Source organism: Eschrichtius robustus, chromosome 3 (genome assembly GCF_028021215.1).
Source record: "Eschrichtius robustus isolate mEscRob2 chromosome 3, mEscRob2.pri, whole genome shotgun sequence".
Classification (NCBI taxonomy): Eukaryota; Metazoa; Chordata; class Mammalia; order Artiodactyla; family Eschrichtiidae; genus Eschrichtius; species Eschrichtius robustus.
This window is the reverse complement of record NC_090826.1, coordinates 86,321,368-86,339,219: the sequence shown is the minus strand read 5'-3', so window position 1 is coordinate 86,339,219 and position 17,852 is coordinate 86,321,368. Positions and strand designations below refer to the sequence as shown.

Here is a 17,852-nt window from a genome sequence, read left to right as displayed (position 1 = left end):
GTCTTTATAATATTTCTACTGACTTTATTTTTTAAAGCTAAAAATGGAAATCCCCATAAAGATTTTATATTTTTCTAAATATGTTTAAAATATGTATATTTGTCATTTTTCAATATTTTGACATAATTCTACTTTGATTAAACTAAATTTATAATTGCTAGGAATTTGTCTTCATAATTTGAACAAAGATATCTGAGATATCTTTTTTTTTTTTAAAGAGTTTTTTTTTTTTTAAAGAATTTCACTTTTATTTATTTATTTATTTTTGGCTGTGCTGGGTCTTCGTTTCTGTGCGAGGGCTTTCTCTAGTTGCGGCAAGTGGGCGCCACTCTTCATCACGGTGTGCGGCCTTTCACTGTCGCAGCCTCTCTTGTTGCGGAGCACAGGCTCTAGACGCGCAGGCTCAGTAGTTGTGGCTCACGGGCTTAGCTGCTCCGCGGCACGTGGGATCTTCCCAGACCAGGGCTCGAACCCGTATCCCCTGCATCGGCAGGCAGACTCTCAACCACTGAGCCACCAGGGAAGCCCTGAGATATCTTTCTTGATAAATTTTCTACATCATCTTGTTTGTCATTATGCTTATTTGCAGCAAGCATTTCCATCATTATAGGATGTTACTGAAAACTAATATGAAGTCATATTTTATGTCTACTGGAAGGCGAGAAACATGTACATTAATAGCCAACAAAATAATTTTGTGTCTAAAAAGAGCTGAATTTATTTTTTAAATTATTTGATCTTATTTTCTATGTTAGAGATTCTGGATATACTTGGTCTATTTAGCCAGATTTTCTATGAGAAAAATGTGAAGAGCATGTACATTATTATCTGTATTTTTTAATAATGGGTGTCACATAGTTCGTTTCAAAAAAGAGTTCCACACCAAAAAAGTTGTAAACCTTAATCCTACATTAAAAATATTATTATATGTATGAAGACATATTATGGATGCATAAAGAAAGTTTTTGTCAAGTCCTGGAGTAGATATTAGGTGGAACTTTGGCTCAGGGCTTATTATATTCAGCCCTTCTATTGAAATAGTAATAACTCTTACACTAAGCTTGATGTGGAGCGAATTTTATTCTGAATTTAGCTGGGATGTTTGAGTACCCAGGCATATATTATTAAAGCCATTAGAGGGACGTTAATATATGCTATAATCCATATCTAAGAAAATCATGACGGAAAATATTACATATATGAAAAATGTGGGAGAAAAAGGAGCAAAAACACAAACAAAATGCCCATAATGTGATTTTCCTACCATCATATATATTTAACAAATAATCTTAGGACTTCATAGTATATCAGCCACAAAATGTTTTTGATGTCTGTAGTTGTCATATAATCCCAGTTTTAGTTAAGTTTTACACGTCTTGGTCCAATTTCCTAAGTCATAATGTAAGCAAAATTTTAACATTTTGTCAGAGAATCTTTCTCCTTGTTCTTTCTAAGAGTGGGTTTTTGATTTGATGGCAAATGTTTAGGGGTTTTAGGCTTTAGAAAAGGGAAATTTGACTAGATTCCCCAACATAGGGAAGAGTTCTTGTGCTTGCCACTCCACTGATTATAGTTTTTATTGCTTTGTTCTCATTTGCACCATGGAGCTACTTACTGCACAGTTATGGTTATTCTCCCCCTGTCCCACAGTGTCTGGCTACAGTAAGTAAAGTCTTACTGGTCCCAGTCCCAGTAAATTAACACTAGGAGTTAAGCTACTTGTCTTTCCAGTTTTTGATACACAAAAGTATAATTCAACTCTTTTGATTCCTCAGTTGCACGCTGTTGCCTGCTAGGGTGGAAACAGACTGAGAAACGCAAAATATCTGTGCGTCCTTTCTGTATGTTACAAATTCCGGGACATGTTCACTCTATCAGGGTGGAAAAATTGGGACATTTTCAATCCCGTTTGACAAATCACATAACGCCACTACTCAACTACGCACACGCACACACACACGCATGCACGCAAACACTACCTCAGGAAGGATGGGGGTCTTTCTTCAATTTTTTTGCTGAGTCAATTAGTAAACCAAACCTAAAGTCAAGTATTCTGAGTATCACTTCCACTGATAGACCCATTGGCAGGGCACTCCACTGCTCAACTTTGGAAATTGTAGTATTATTCAGTTTACTAAAATTTTATTTAGAATATTTGGACCTGTAGTTTTCTTTGATGTCTAACCTTCATTGTATATTGGTATTGAGGTCATTTCAAAAAATAAGCACTAGAACTTTTTATCTTTCTTTATGATCAGAAATAGTTTAATAAAAAATCTACTCTTTGAAAAATAAAATTCTAAAGCTTCATTATCCATTACTTTTAATAGCATCTAACTCTACTAACTCTAATAGTAATACCCACTATTAGATAATTAGTATTAAGTACTTTTAATAATATGTGTTTATTTAATTGTCCACTTTATTTCATGGTATTTGATATGTTCCAGAGTTCTGAATATTAGTTATTAATCTCACCTTGGTTGTCCCCTGGTTGTAAACTTTCAAATGGTTCCTTTATCTGCCAATAAAATTAGAACTAGTATTTTCGTAAAACAAAAATGCCCTCCTATGTTATATGCAAAGTCATTTTATCCCCCTACTTTCTCTTTCTATTCTTTGCTTTGCACTTTATACTCCAGAAACACTACATTTTCAAGTAGTTCTCCACATGCAGTATGTTGTTCTGTGCCTTTGAGGATGGTGCTGGTTCTGCCCTTCATTCTCAAGAGACGTTAGAGCATAGCTGTTACACGTGCTGGTTCTGCAGTTAAATTACATATTTGACTTTGGTAAAGGTTGTCAAAGCTCTCTTGTCACTTACTATCATCATCTGTAAAATGAGGATAAAGATAACCACCTCATAATGCTATTGTGAGGATCAAAGAAGTCCATCTATGCAGTATTTAGAAGAGAGTCTTGCACTTAGTTAGGTATTCTATGCAAGTTAGGTGCAATTATTGTTTTAATGGGTAAACTTTGTTCTTCTGCTATGAAACAGTTGAGAGACTTTTGTTTTTAGGAACATGTTGACTTCAAAACTCAAAGAAACCTACCAGACATTGTGCTTCCTCATTTATAATGGTAAATGAGTGCAAAATTGCAGCAAAGTCATGTATTTTAGAGAGTATATACTGGCACATACCTGAGAAGTAGACCCCTTTACTTCACTCAAGTGGCTAGTCCCTGATCTTCATAAGGTTCATCTTCCGCCCTGTGGAGGGCAGGCATATTAAAGTCTCCGGCATACTAGCTACCCCTTGCTTATGCTGTCCAATCTGCATGACGTTCTTAGTGTAATGGATCACTATGATGTTCTGTGGTATGGCCAGATCGTTTCAGATTATATATATTATTACAGAAGAGAGTTGACATATTCCTGAGGCAAACCTGTAAATGAATATTCTTATCTTTCCCCCATGAACGTGAACTGTTTCTGATCCCTTTTCCACAGAAACATGATGAAAAGTGTGCATTCATCATATCAATGGCTACGTGCAGTGTACCTGTGGCCTTACTAATCTGCAATAATACCACATCTGTCACAGACACCGCAGTCAGGGCTACACTTTGGTCAAGCCTGCAGGAGTTTACAGTCATTCTCCAGAAATCATCTAGTCTCAGCAGGGCCAGACTGGGAAATAAAACAGAAGTATAACATGGACCACCACCATCTTTCCCCATCCCACCGACTCCAGGCTATCATTGTGGTTGATTTACTCTCTCGACCAGGGTTTCAGAAGTTTTCTGGCCTTCCCAATATTATAGCTATAATAGCTCTTACTTTGCAGACCAGAGACCCAACGTGGGGATTCTTTCTACTGACATGTATAACAATTTTTATTATACACTTGGAGACTTGGGAATAACCACTAACTGGATCTGTGATCCCCTTAGGCCCACTGTGAAGCAGACTTTATCCAGGTTCCATTTTTCACCTTATCACTGTAGGTCCCCACTCTTCAGGTATCAATGTCAGTGAAGTACCTTGTCCAGTGTCCTTGAAATGTGTGATTATTCCCCTTTCCCCAGTGTACAGTCACCTGGGTAAATGGCTATAATTCCCTTTGGAGAAGGAATAGAGGAATCATTATAGTATTTACTTGCCAGGATGTTTCAGGGTCTTTCTTTCTAGGGACCTGACCACCTCTTCAGTCAGCAGATTCAAGATCTGAAAATAGGCTCATGTCTGGGAATTGAGCAAAGTACTGTGATTTTTAATAGAAGTATCTACCCTCTGACTCTTGACTTTACTCATCTTCCCTGGACAGTGTTCCCTACCAAAATCCTATCCATTTTTTAAGATGGCTTTATTGACAGGGAACTATTTTCAATATCTTACAACAAACTATAATGGAAAAGAATTTAAAAAAGAATATAGATATACAAACATATATATGTTTAACCAAATCACTTTGCTATACACCTGAAACTAACACAATATTGTAAATCAACTATACTTCAGTTTAAAAAGGGCTTTATTGAAATCCCACTACTTCTCATCTATATGACCGCAGCCAAAATGAATTTCTCCATCCCTTGAGTTCTTGTAGACATGTGCTGATCACACTCTGTTATTTATTATACTTATTTCTGTACATCTTCTGCACAGATCTTGACTGCACATTGAGGCAGAAACTGTCTCATTTATCATTTTATTCTTTAAAATGCCCCACATAGTGCCTTGAACATACTAATTAAACTGTGAAAATCTACTGACTTGATTTTAAATACACTAGCTTTTCTTCTGGTACTTAATTAAAAGGCAAAAATGCATTTAGCTATGAAGTAAAACATGTTTGTTCTATTTATATACTATTTAGTATACATAAGCCTATATACTAAAAGACAAAAATATTTTCATATCTATATATGGAATCATACATATATGTATATGGAGTTTTTATTATTTTTGATGTTAAAGATTAAGGTTTTAGTCATTCAAATGCCAAAATACAGTTACCGAAATGTTTTTTCTTACAGATAATTTGTGGTAAAAGCCTCTCAGTGAATGAAATTACTCTTAGCACTTTGAAAGAAGAAGGGTACAAAGCTGCTTTCATTGGGATAGGTGAGTAGCTTACTTTAAAATATTTTTCTTCATAATATTTTTTTACTTCCTGATAATATCCAGAAGAATAACTACTTTCAGACATTTTCATGGTAGAAGTTGTGTTTGTTCAGGGAGGAGCAGACAGAAATGAATGGCCGAAGAAAATTTCCTATTTTGTAACGTGTTGTACTGCCTCACCTCATTATGGATTGACTTTGGCAAGACTGTCTTTATCTTCCCATTCTCTCACCATACTCTCATCACCAGCGAACACCTAAGAAGCAAAGTGTTTTCAAGTCATGACACAGAAGCTCAGAATTTGGGCTTAGAAATATCTTGATGCTGTAGCTTTCTCTTTATGATTAAACAAATTGGTTAAGTTGATATTAAAGGAGAGAATTAGCTCATTTTCTTTTCCTATTTTTTTCAATATTTTCTAAAGACTTTTCATATTTGGCTGAATTTTAAAGATGTTTAATCATAGTTCTGAATGTCACATGGACAGTATATAACTGCTAAGGCAATTAATGTATCTTATGGTTCCATATTTTGCCTAAATATCCCACGGAGATTGAGTTTTCTAATACTTTTCCCTTCCACTTCCTGTATACTGAGAAACCAGAAAGAGCAAATGGTTGATTTAATTTATTCTTTGTCTTATGAACTTTGTATTTGTTCTCTTATACGATCATACTATGAACAATTATGGCGTATAAACTAAGTGCATCCTCATGTCTTTTAGTTTGTCTCCTCTCTAGTTCATATTCTTTGAATAGGAATGTCTACTAAACCTGCACAGAGGTGAAAACTGTTCCATCTCTTTAAGTAATCACACACTGGATAACATTTGTTTTAGGGCTCTCTTTTTTCATAGTGTTTCTGGAGTAAAATAATCAGGAATGCTTTACTGCCTACTAAATTTTCTTATCAGGACGGTATGTGTTCTCTTACTAGATCATTGATACCAAGTCTAAGACCATCTCCGTCACTCCCTTTACTTAGATGAAAAATTATGAAGAGGAAGATAAATTTTCCTGCCTTCTAGCTCCTAAATATCTGTACTGAACCTCCTTTCTTTCAGAAACTTGAGTGCCATTGTCAGCAGTATTTCCCTATGTTATCTAAGTACAATAATCATGTGTAGATACGAAGAGGAAAGAGAAAATATCTAGAGATATATTCTCTAGGTTCCATTTTTAGCAGCACTACCCTTGATTTTGGTTTTATTTTTCAACATTACATTTGTACTGAGAATTTTACTTAAAGAAATTGGGCAAGTATTTTTTGATGTATATTCTACTAATAACCAGCAAAATTGATTCAGTAAGTTGCTGTTACTCTCAACAAATGTGTATTAAAAAATGTTTGGTTAATAATAAATGAAAAATTTAGTCAGGCAATAGAGCTGAAACATTGGCAGTGTTTTCAAATAGCTATTTGAAATTCACCATTGTGGTTTCCTACAGCAGTTGTATGTGAAAGATATATTTTCTATTAATGGAGTTGTATATGCTAATGCAATTTAGTGTATCTCTATGAACTTTGTCTACAAAGAATCTCTGTACTGAAGAGATAAGGGGCCAAATAAATAACCAATACATTGAAATATCTCCAAATTAATTGCTCAAGAAGCAAATTATGACAAAATTTGGAAGAGCTGAATTTTATCACTCTGAGTGTTTTCAGCCGTGGAGATATCTTCCATCTGCGAGAATCAGGAATGTTTCAGAGTTTTCTTTTCTTTTATTCCATTAAGTCCCCTTACATATGTTATTTGATAGTGCTACATCCCATTCACGATACTCCATTTGACTCTGCACTGAGGTGCGAATAAAACATTTAAAATGTGAAGTCCTTTCATATTTATGTTTCTGTGCATTTTCATGCTGAGAAGTGAATCTTTTGACATTTTGGTGTAGTGATGTGTAGAATGCAGTTATGTTCTATTTCAGTATTTTGTATGAAACGTATACAAGAAAGTTTCATTTTGTCAGAAGAAAAGGATCTGTGTGTAGAAGACAAGTAGCCTTATTCTCCAGGAAGTATTTATTTGACACTCTTGATTGCCGAGTTGGGAATTTGTGACCTTTCTATTACCGTATAACTGCCTATTACTTAGACAGCCTCACATCCTTACATGCTTTTGTTCATTCACCATGCTTCTATGTTGTAATTAAACTTCACTCACTTTGTTTATCTCCTTTTTCCCACTCAGTATAGAGGAGTACATTTTGGAATAGGAAATCTACATTACTTAGGATATAGGTTTGGCCACTTTAAGAAAGGAAAATAATAGAGGCTTAAACAAGATATAAGTTTAGTTCTCTCTCATTTTAACAGTATGAACCATCCTCAACACCTAACTTCCATCTTTGGTTCTCAGGTGGCCAATATTTCCACATTCCTGCCAACAAAAATTGGAAATAAGGAAGGGGACTCCTTTCCTTTTAAGTTTATGACCCAGAAATTGCACATATCACTTCTGTTTGTATCTTATTATCTACATCCTTGTCACATAAACATACCTGGCAGCAAAGGATGTTGGGACATAAAATCTTTAGCTGGGTGGACATAATGGTCCATTAAACTTCTATTTCTATAGAGAAGGGGGATAATAGATATAGAGAGAGGAAAAAAATACAGGTCTCTGCCATACATGTGCATCATCATTTGTATCTGACACATGGAATCCTTATTGAGAGAAATCAGTAAAGCAGTTAATAGCAAAGAAAAAACTCTTGGAACTTAGTACTTGCATGCTGGTTACATAGGTTACTTAATGATAAAAGAGTATTTTCTCCTTCTGTAATTGGGAATACCGTATTATAGCTCTTCTGTAATTATAACTACTGTCTCATCCTATGTTAGTTTGTCTAAAAGAAAAAAAAGTTATTTTTTAATTAAACGTGACTTATTAAGGATAGCTTTATAAATCCATTGCATTAACAGAAGTGTGTTCTCATGTTTCCTGATTTTTAGTATTGTGTATAATATTGCTGGTGAAAACTTGCTCACTTTTAGGTTTTTCCCTAACTAATTCCAGAATCCATTAAGGAAATTATCTCATTGTGTGTACATCATTGTGAGACTGAAAGAGTACGTCTCTTTACCCATGAGATGTTTAGTTTTTTCTAAGTGAAATAAAGGTAAGTGAGATAAAGCTCTGTGTCTTATTCAAACTGGATTGAGTTGTCTTTGAGATAATTGGTATTTTTTTAAAAGACTCTAAATTTTGGGTATTTTTACTGAAATAAAAGCACCGGCACAGTGTGTTACTTTCAGTATTCAGAAATAGAGTTAGAACATCCTCTGTACGAGGTTTTTTCAGAGTATTTGATGGCTTTCTTTGGTTGGTATTGAAATCAATATAATGGTTTACAACCATCATTTTTTTATTATTAAAAAATGAGCACAAACAAATAGAAAATATCAAAAAGTGTGCTGCACATTGTTGTGGTGTTACTTTGCGAAAAATGTTTTTCCATCATATGTGTATTTGTTTTTGGTGTATGTGCTTGCACGTGCATACTGCATTATATGGAAAATATGTTTTTAAGATGTGGCTTAATAGTCAGTGCTTGAAAGCCACTGCTCTACGTTGTAAAGACCCTCAAGTACTAATTGCTTTTTCCCCATAGTATGCCCAACACCTCTCAATAAGCAGCTGTTGAGTGAATTAAATAAGTATTGAGTGACTACAATGTTCTAGGTATATATTTTTTTTAAGTTCTTTGGGTGATTATATTCTGGAGCCAATCTAAGCATCACTGTACTAGGTGACTGAAGAATTGAATCCTTAATCTTTGCTTCAAAGGAGCCTATTTCTCTTCCCATTTCTGATTGTCCATTTTATGGTACTTTACCTCTTATATTCTCACAAAACATGGCAGTGATGAAAAGGCTAAGCAAGCATGTCAGGGAAAGAACATCCACTAAGACACCCTCAGAAAAATGGTAATACTTTATAGATTCTTCTGGCAAAGTATTTTTTTTTCTGAATTTTTGTTTTTAATACTTGAGAGAGGGAAGAAATTACGGGGTGAATACCAGTAAAATCCATAATTACAGTCACAGTAGATACAAAGGAAGCAGAGGCTGCAGGAAGATATTATAGAGCTGAATAGTCTCTGTCTCACCACTATATGCTTTACTTGTGTTGACTCTTGAATTCACTTCTCACTATCACTATTCGCCTCTCTTCATGTTACTAAGCTACTCCTTAGCCTCCTAACCAGTCTCTTTGGCCACTGTTAACCACACAACAGAAATAGTGATCTTTCTAAAATTAGATCTCATCATGTCATTTCCTCATTTAAATCGCCCCTACCCCCCACCCAATTAGCTCCCTATTTCCTTCAGGATACAGGAAAAACTCCTTAAAATAAGACTTTCAAGGCTCTTCATGATTTATTCATAACTTATGTCTTTAGTCACTTATAAAATTGGGTGTTGCAAACATGTGAAAAGTTTTCACTTTTACCTCATCTCAATTTTTTTAACTTGGTTTTTGGACCTGGTGTTGCTTGGACCCAGAACTGTCATTATTTTCATATTTGAGTTCTTCCATATCCTTTTTTCTACTTCATGGAGTTCTCTCTACTTGTGACGATCCACTCCCTACCTTCACTCTTTAGCCTGGATGAATGAAGCCACTTCCTTACCACCAATCCTCACACCATTATGTCCCTGTTCCCTCTCTGGATGTTCAGATCAGATTTTAGCACTTATTTCCATGCATTATAATTGACTGGTTACATGTCTGTTTCTGCTAGTAGAAGTTAAACTCTTGTAGGCTGAAGAGTCTGTCTGCCTTACTCACTGATAAATCTTCAGTGTATAGTGTAGTCCCTGGCACATAGTAGAAAGTCTATAAATATTTTTAAATTATTGATTTTAATGCAACTGTTTTGACTATTTGCCAAAATAAATTGATAGGATGTTAAAATATGTTGGCAATTCTGGAGTATTATAATATTAACCAAACACAAGGGGAAATAGCTACTACATAATTTTAAAGTTGGCATTACACTATAAATGAAATAAACAAGTAGGAATAGTGATATGACTGGTGGTGATAATGCTAGTAGTAGCAGTATTAGCTAAAATATTCCATTCTCAATTTTTAATATAATTTATGACATTAACTTTTAAAATGGCCCTTGAGGTAGATATTATTAACTCTATTTTATGGATAAGAAATAAAGATTAAGCAAAGTTAAAGAAAACAAGTAAATGGCCAACAAAACATGGAAAGTGAGTTACATAGAGAATGTAGGAAAAATGTAATAAATGCAAACATCCATACTTCGACATAAAAAGCTGTTTCAGGGGAACCTACAAGGTGGCGGATGAGTAAGACATGGAGATCACCTTCCTCCCCACAAATACATCAAAAATACATCTACATGTGGAACAGCTCCTACAGAACACCTACTGAATGCTGGCAGCAGACTTCAGACTTCCCAAAAGGCAAGAAACTCCCCACGTACCTGGGTAGGGCAAAAGAAAAAAGAAAAAACAGAAACAAAAGAATAGGGATGGGACCTGCACCTCAGGGAGGGAGCTGTGAAGGAGGAAAAGTTTCCACGCACTAGGAAGGCCCTTCATTGGTGGAGACGGGGTGGGCCGGGGGGAAGATTTGGAACCATGGAGGAGAGCGCAGCAACAGGGGTGCAGAGGGCAAAGCAGAGAGATTCCCGCACAGAGGATCGGTGCCGACCAGAACTCACCAGCCTGAGAGGCTTGTCTGCTCACCTGCTGGGGCGGGCAGGGGCTGGGAGCTGAGGCTCGGGCTTCGGAGGTCAGATCCCAGGGAGAGGACTGGGGTTGGCTGCATGAACACAGCCTGAAGGAGGCTAGTGCACCACAGCTAGCCGAGAGGGAGTCCAGGAAAAACTCTGGACCTGCGGAAGAGGCAAGAGACCATTGCTGCTGGGTACCTGAGGAGAGGGGATTCAGAGAACCACCTAAACGAGCTCCAGGGGTGGGTGTGAGCCGCGGCTATCAGTGCAGACACCAGAGATGGGCATGAAACTCTAACGCTGCTGCTGCAGCCACCAAGAAGCCTGTGTGCAAGCACAGGTCACTATCCACACCTCCCCTCCCGGGAGCCTGTGCTGCCCGCCACTGCCAGGGTCCCATGATCCAGGGACAACTTTCCCAGGAGAACACATGGCATGCCTCAGGCCGGTGCAGTGTCACGCCGGCCTCTGCCACCGCAGACTCACCCCGCATTGTGTACCCCTCCCTCCCCCCGGCCTGAGTGAGCCAGAGTCCCCGAATCAGCTGCTACTTTAACCCCATACTGTCTGGGCAGGAACAGACACCCTCAGGCCACCTACGTGCAGAGGCGGGGCCAAATCCAAAACTGAACCCCAGGAGCTGTGCGAACAAAGAAGAGAAAGGGAAATCTCTCCCAGCAGCCTCAGGAGCAGCGGATTAAATCTCCACAATCAACTTGATGTACCCTGCATCTGTGGAATACCTGAATAGACAACAAATCATCCCAAAATTGAGGCAGTGGACTTTGGGAGCAACTGTAGACTTAAGGTGTGCTTTCTGCATCTAATTTGTTTCTGGTTTTATGTTTATCTTCGTTTAATATTTAGAGCTTTTTATCACTGGTAGATTAGTTTATTGATTTGGTTGCCCTCTACCTTTTTTTAAAATATATATCTATATATATATATATATTTTTTTTCCTTTTTCACTTTTTGTGAGTGTGTATGTCTATGGTTCTTTGTGTGATTTTTCTTTTACCATTTTGCTTTTACCATTTGCCCTAGGGGTCTGTCTGTTTTTTTTTTTTTTTTTTTAGTATAGATTTTAATGCTTGTCATCATTGGTAGATTTGTTTATTGGTTTGGTTGCTCTCTTCTTTCTTTTTTTTAAATTAATTTTTAATTTCTTTATTTTAATATTTTTTTATTTTGTATTTTAATAACTTTATTCTTTTCCCTTTATTTATTTATTTATTTATTTATTTATTTATTTATTTTTTCCTTTTCTTCTGAGCCGAGTGGCTGACAGGGTCTTGGTGCTCCGGCTGGCTGTCAGGCCTGAGCCTCTGAGGTGGGAAAGCCAAGTTCAGGACATTGGTCCACCAGAGACCTCCCGGCCCCAATTAATGTCAGTGAGCGAGAGCTCTCCCAGAGATCTCTGTCTCAACACGAAGACCCAGCCCCACTCAAAGACCATCAAGCTCCAGTGCTGGACACCCCATGACAAACAACTGGCAAGACAGGAACAGAACGCCACCCATTAGCAGAAAGGCTGCCTAAAATCATACTAAGTTCACAGAAATCCCAAAACACACCACTGTATACGGCCCTGCCCACCAGAAAGACAAGATCCACCCCCACCCACCAGAACACAGGCACCAGTCCCCTTCACCAGGCACCTACACAAGCCACTGAACCAACCTCACCCACTGGGGACAGACACCAAAAACAACGGGAATGACGAACATGCAGCCTGCGCAAAGGAGACCACAAACACACCAAGTAAAACAAAATGAGAAGACAGAGAAGTATGCAGCAGATAAAGGAGCAAGGTAAAAACCCACCAGACCAAACAAATGAAGAGGAAATGGGCAGTCTACCTGAAAAGAATTCATAGTAATGATAGTAAAGATGATCCAAAATCTTGGAAATACAATGGAGAAAATACAAGAAACGTTTAACAAGGACATAGAAGAACTAAAGAGCAAACAAACAATGATGAACAACACAATAAATGAAATTTAAAATTCTCTAGAAGGAATCAATAGCAGAATACCTGAGGCAGAAGAACGGATAAGTGACCTAGAAGATAAAATATAGGAGAAAACTACCACAGAGCAGAATAAAGAAAAAAAAAAAAGAAAATAATTGAGGACAGTCTCATAGACCTCTGGGACAACATTAAACGTACCAACATTCGAATTATAGGGGTCCCAGAAGAAGAAGAGAAAAAGAAAGGGACTGAAAAATATTTGAAGAGATTATAGTTGAAAACTTCCCTACTATGGGAAAGGAAATAGTTAATCAAGTCCAGGAAGCACAGGGAGTCCCATACAGGATAAATCCAAGGAGAAACATGCCAAGACACATATTAAACTATCAAAAATTAAATACAAGGAAAAAATATTGAAAGCAGCAAGGGAAAAGCAACACATAACATACAAGGGAATCCCCATAAGGTTAACAGCTGATCTTTCAGCAGAAACTCTGCAAGCCAGAAAAGAGTGGCAGGACCTGTTTAAAGTCATGAAAGGGAAAAACCTACAACCAAGATTACTCTACCCAGCAAGGATCTCATTCAGATTTGATGGAGAAATTAAAACCTTTACAGACAAGTAAAAGCTAAGAGAATTCACCACCACCAAACCAGCTTTACAACAAATGCTAAAGGAACTTCTCTAGGCACGAAACACAAGAGTAGGAAAAGACCTGCAATAACAAACCCAAAATAATTAAGAAAATGGGAATAGGAACATACATATCGATAATTACCTTAAATGTAAATGGATTAAATTCTCCAACCAAAAAAAGTAGACCGGCTAAATGGATACAAAAACAAGACCCGTATATATGCTGTCTACAAGAGACCCACTTCAGACCTAGGGACACATACAGACTGAAAGTGAGGGGAAGGAAAAAGACATTCCATGTAAATGGAAATCAAAAGAAAACTGGAGTAGCAATTCTCATATCAGAAAAAATAGACTTTAAATTAAAGACTATACAAGAGACAAAGAAGGACATTACATAATGATCAAGGGATCAATCCAAGAAGAAGATATAACGATTGTAAATATTTATGCACCCAACATGGGAGCACCTCAACACATAAGGCAAATGCTAACAGCCATAAAAGGGGAAATCGACAGTTACACAATCATAGTAGGGGACATTAACACCCCACTCTCACCAATGGACAGATCATCCAAAATGAAAATAAATAAGGAAACACAAGCTTTAAATGATACATTAAACAAGATGGAATTAATTAATTTTTATAGGACATTCCATCCAAAAACAACAGAATACTTTCTTCTCAAGTGCTCATGGAGCATTCCTTGGGTCACACCAAGGTATAGATCATACCTTGGGTCACAAATCAAGCCTTGGTAAATTTAAGAAAATTGAAATCGTATCAAGTATCTTTTCCAACCACAACTCTATGAGACTAGATATCAATTACAGGAAAAAAAATCTGTAAAAAATACAAACACATGGAGGCTAAACAGTACATTACTAAATAACCAAGGGATCACTGAAGAAATCAAAGAGGAAATCAAAAAATACCTAGAAACAAATGACAATGAAAACACGGCGACCCAAAACGTATGGGATGCAGCAAAAGCAGTTCTAAGAGGGAAGTTTATAGCAATACAATCCTACCTCAAGAAACAGAAACATCTCAAATAAACAACCTAAACTTACACCTGAAGATTAGAGAAAAAAGAACAAAAACACCTCAAAGTTAGCAGAAGGAAAGAAATCATAAAGATCAGATCAGAAATCAATGAAAAAGAAATGAAAGAAATGATAGCAAAGATCAGTAAAACTAAAAGCTGGTTCTTTGAGAAGATAAACAAAGATAAACCATTAGCCAGACTCATCAAGAAAAAAAGGGAGAAGACTCAAATCAATAGAATGAGAAATGAAAAAGGAGAAGTAACAACTGACACTGTGGAAATACAAAAGATCATGAGAGATTACTACAAGCAACTATATGCCAATAAAATAGACAACCTGGGAGAAATGAACAAATTCTTTGAAAAGCACAACCTTCTGAAACTGAACCAGGAAGAAATCGAAAATATAAACAGACCAATCACAAGCACTGAAATTGAAACTGTGATTAAAAATCTTCCAACAACAAATGTCCTGGACCAGATGGCTTCAAAGGCAAATTCTATCAAACATTTAGAGAAGAGTTAACACCTATCCTTCTCAGACTCTTCCAAAATATAGCAGAGGGAGGAACATCCCAAACTCTTTCTATGAGGGCACCATCACCCTGATACCAAAACCAGAAAAAGATGTCACAAAGAAAGAAAACTACAGGCCAATATCACTGATGCACATAGATGCAAAAATCCTCAACAAGATACTAGCAAACAGAATCCAACAGCACATTAAAAGGATCACATACCATGATCAAGTGGGGTTTATCCCAGGAATGCAAGGATTCTTCAATATATGCAAATCAGTCAATGTGATAAACCATATTAACAATTGAAGGAGAAAAACCATATGATCATCTCAATAGATGCAGAAAAAGCTTTCGACAAAATTCAACACCCATTTATGATAAAAACCCTCCAGAAAGTAGGCATAGAGGGAAATTACCTCAACATAATAAAGGCCATATATGACAAACCCACAGCCAACATCATTCTCAGTGATGAAGAACTGAAACAATTTCCACTAAGATGAGGAACAAGACAAGGTTGCCCACTCTCAACACTATTATTCAACATAGCTTTGGAAGTTTTAGCCACAGCAATCAGAAGAATAAGAAATAAAGGGAATCCAAATCGGAAAAGAAGTAAAACTCACTGTTTGCAGATGACATGATAGTCTACATGGAGAATCCTAAAAATGCTACCAGAAAACTACTAGAGCTAATCAATGAATTTGGTAAAGTAGCAGGATACAAAATTAATGCACAGAAATCTCTTGCATTCCTATACACTAATGATGAAAAATCTGAAAGAGAAATTAGAGAAACACTCCCATTTACCACTGTAACAAAAAGAATAAAATACCTAGGAATAAACCTACCTAAGGAGACAAAAGACCTGTATGCAGAAAACTTTAAGACACTGATGAAAGAAATTAAAAAGATGATAGAAACAGATGGAAGGATATACCATGTTCTTGGACTGGAAGAATCAGCATTGTGAAAATTACTACCCAAAGCAATCTACAGATTCAATGCAATCTCTATCAAACTACCACTCATATTTTTCACAGAACTAGAGCAAAAAATTTCACAATTTGTATGGAAACCCAAAAGACCCTGAGGAGCCAAAGCAATCTTGAGAAAGAAAAACGGAGCTGGAGGAATTAGGCTCCCTAACTTCAGACTATACTACAAAGCTACAGTAATCAAGACAGTATGGTACTGGCACAATAACAGAATTATAGATCAATGGAACAGGATAGAAAGCCCAGAGATAAACCCACACACATATGGTCACCTTATCTTTGATAAAGGAGGCAAGAATATACAATGGAGCAAAGACAGCCTCTTCAGTAAGTGGTGCTGGGAAAACTGGAGAGCTACATGTAAAAGAATGAAGTTAGAACATTCCCTAACACCATACACAAAAATAAACTCCAAATGGATTAAAGACCTAAATGTAAAGCCAGACACTATAAAACTCTTAGAGGAAAACATAGGCAGAACACTCTGTGACATAAATCACAGCAAGATCCTTTTTGACCCACCTCCTAGAGAAATGGAAATAAAAACAAAGATAAACAAATGGGACCGAATGGAACTCAAAAACGTTTGCACAACAAAGGAAACCATAAACAAGATGAAAAGACATCCCTCAAAATGGGAGAAAATATTTGCAAACGAAGCAACTGACAAAGGATTAATCTCCAAAATTTACAATTAGCTCATGCAACTCAATATCAAAAACACAAACAACCCAATCCAAAAATGGGCAGAAGACCTAAATAGACATTTCTCCAAAGAAGATATACGACTGCCAACAAACACATGAACGGATGCTCAACATCACTAATCATTAGAGAAATGCAAATCAAAACTACAATGAGGTATCACCTCACACCCGTCAGAATGGCCATCCTCACAAAATCTTCAAACAACAAATGCTGGAGAGGGTGTGGAGAAAAGGGAACCCTCTTACACTGTTAGTAGGAATGTAAATTGATACAGCCACTATGGAGAACAGTGTCAAGGTTCCTTAGAAAACTCAAAATAGAACTACTATACAACCCAGCAATACCACAACTGGACATATACCCTGAGAAAACCATAATTCAAAAAGACACATTTACCCCAATGTTCATTTCAGCTCTATGTACAATAGCCAGGACACGGAAACAACCTAAGTTTCCATCGACAGATGAATGGATAAGGAAGATGTGGCACATATATACGATGGAATATTAGTCAGCCATACAAGGAAACGAAACTGAGTTATTTGTAGTGAGGTGGATGGACCTAGAGTCTGTCATACAGAGTGAAGTAAGTCAGAAAGAGAAAAGCAAATACTGTATGCTAACACATACATATGGAATCTAAAAAAAAAAAAAAGGATTCTGATGAACCTCAGGGCAGGATAGCAATAAAGACACAGACGTAGAGAATGGACTTGAGGACCCAGGGAAGAGTGAGCTGGGACAAAGAGAGTCGCATTGACATATATACACTACCAAATATAAAATAGATAGCTAGTGGGAAGCAGCTGCATAGCACAGGGAGATTAGCACGGTGCTTTTGTGACCACCTAGAGGGGTGTGATAGGGAGGGGATGTAGGGATATATGTATACTTTTAGCTGATTCACTTTGTTATACAGCAGAAACTAACACAGCATTGTTAAGCAATTATACTCCAATAAAGATGTTAAAAAATACATAAAAATAAAAAATAAAAAAAAATAAAAAGTTGTTCCAGATGCAATGACTGAAAATCAACAAGTTAGCTGATGACACCTGCTTACATGGAGTTGTCCAACTTAATGATCTTGAATATGGGACTTCATAATCTGCAAGAATTAGGCTTTATAGTTAGCATCACTTTTCTCTTTGTTACTACCAATTGGTTTTCTC

At 36.8% G+C, this 17,852-nt stretch overlaps 1 protein-coding gene across 1 annotated transcript in view; it reads left to right on the top strand.

Moving 5' to 3' along the window:
- DPYD (dihydropyrimidine dehydrogenase) overlaps positions 1–17,852 on the top strand; it is a 796,991-nt gene that overhangs the window by 240,970 nt on the left and 538,169 nt on the right. The window contains exon 8 of the mRNA XM_068540384.1: positions 4,984–5,071. Within this exon, the coding sequence (XP_068396485.1) occupies positions 4,984–5,071 (88 nt within the window). The remainder of the gene's footprint in view (positions 1–4,983; positions 5,072–17,852) is intronic.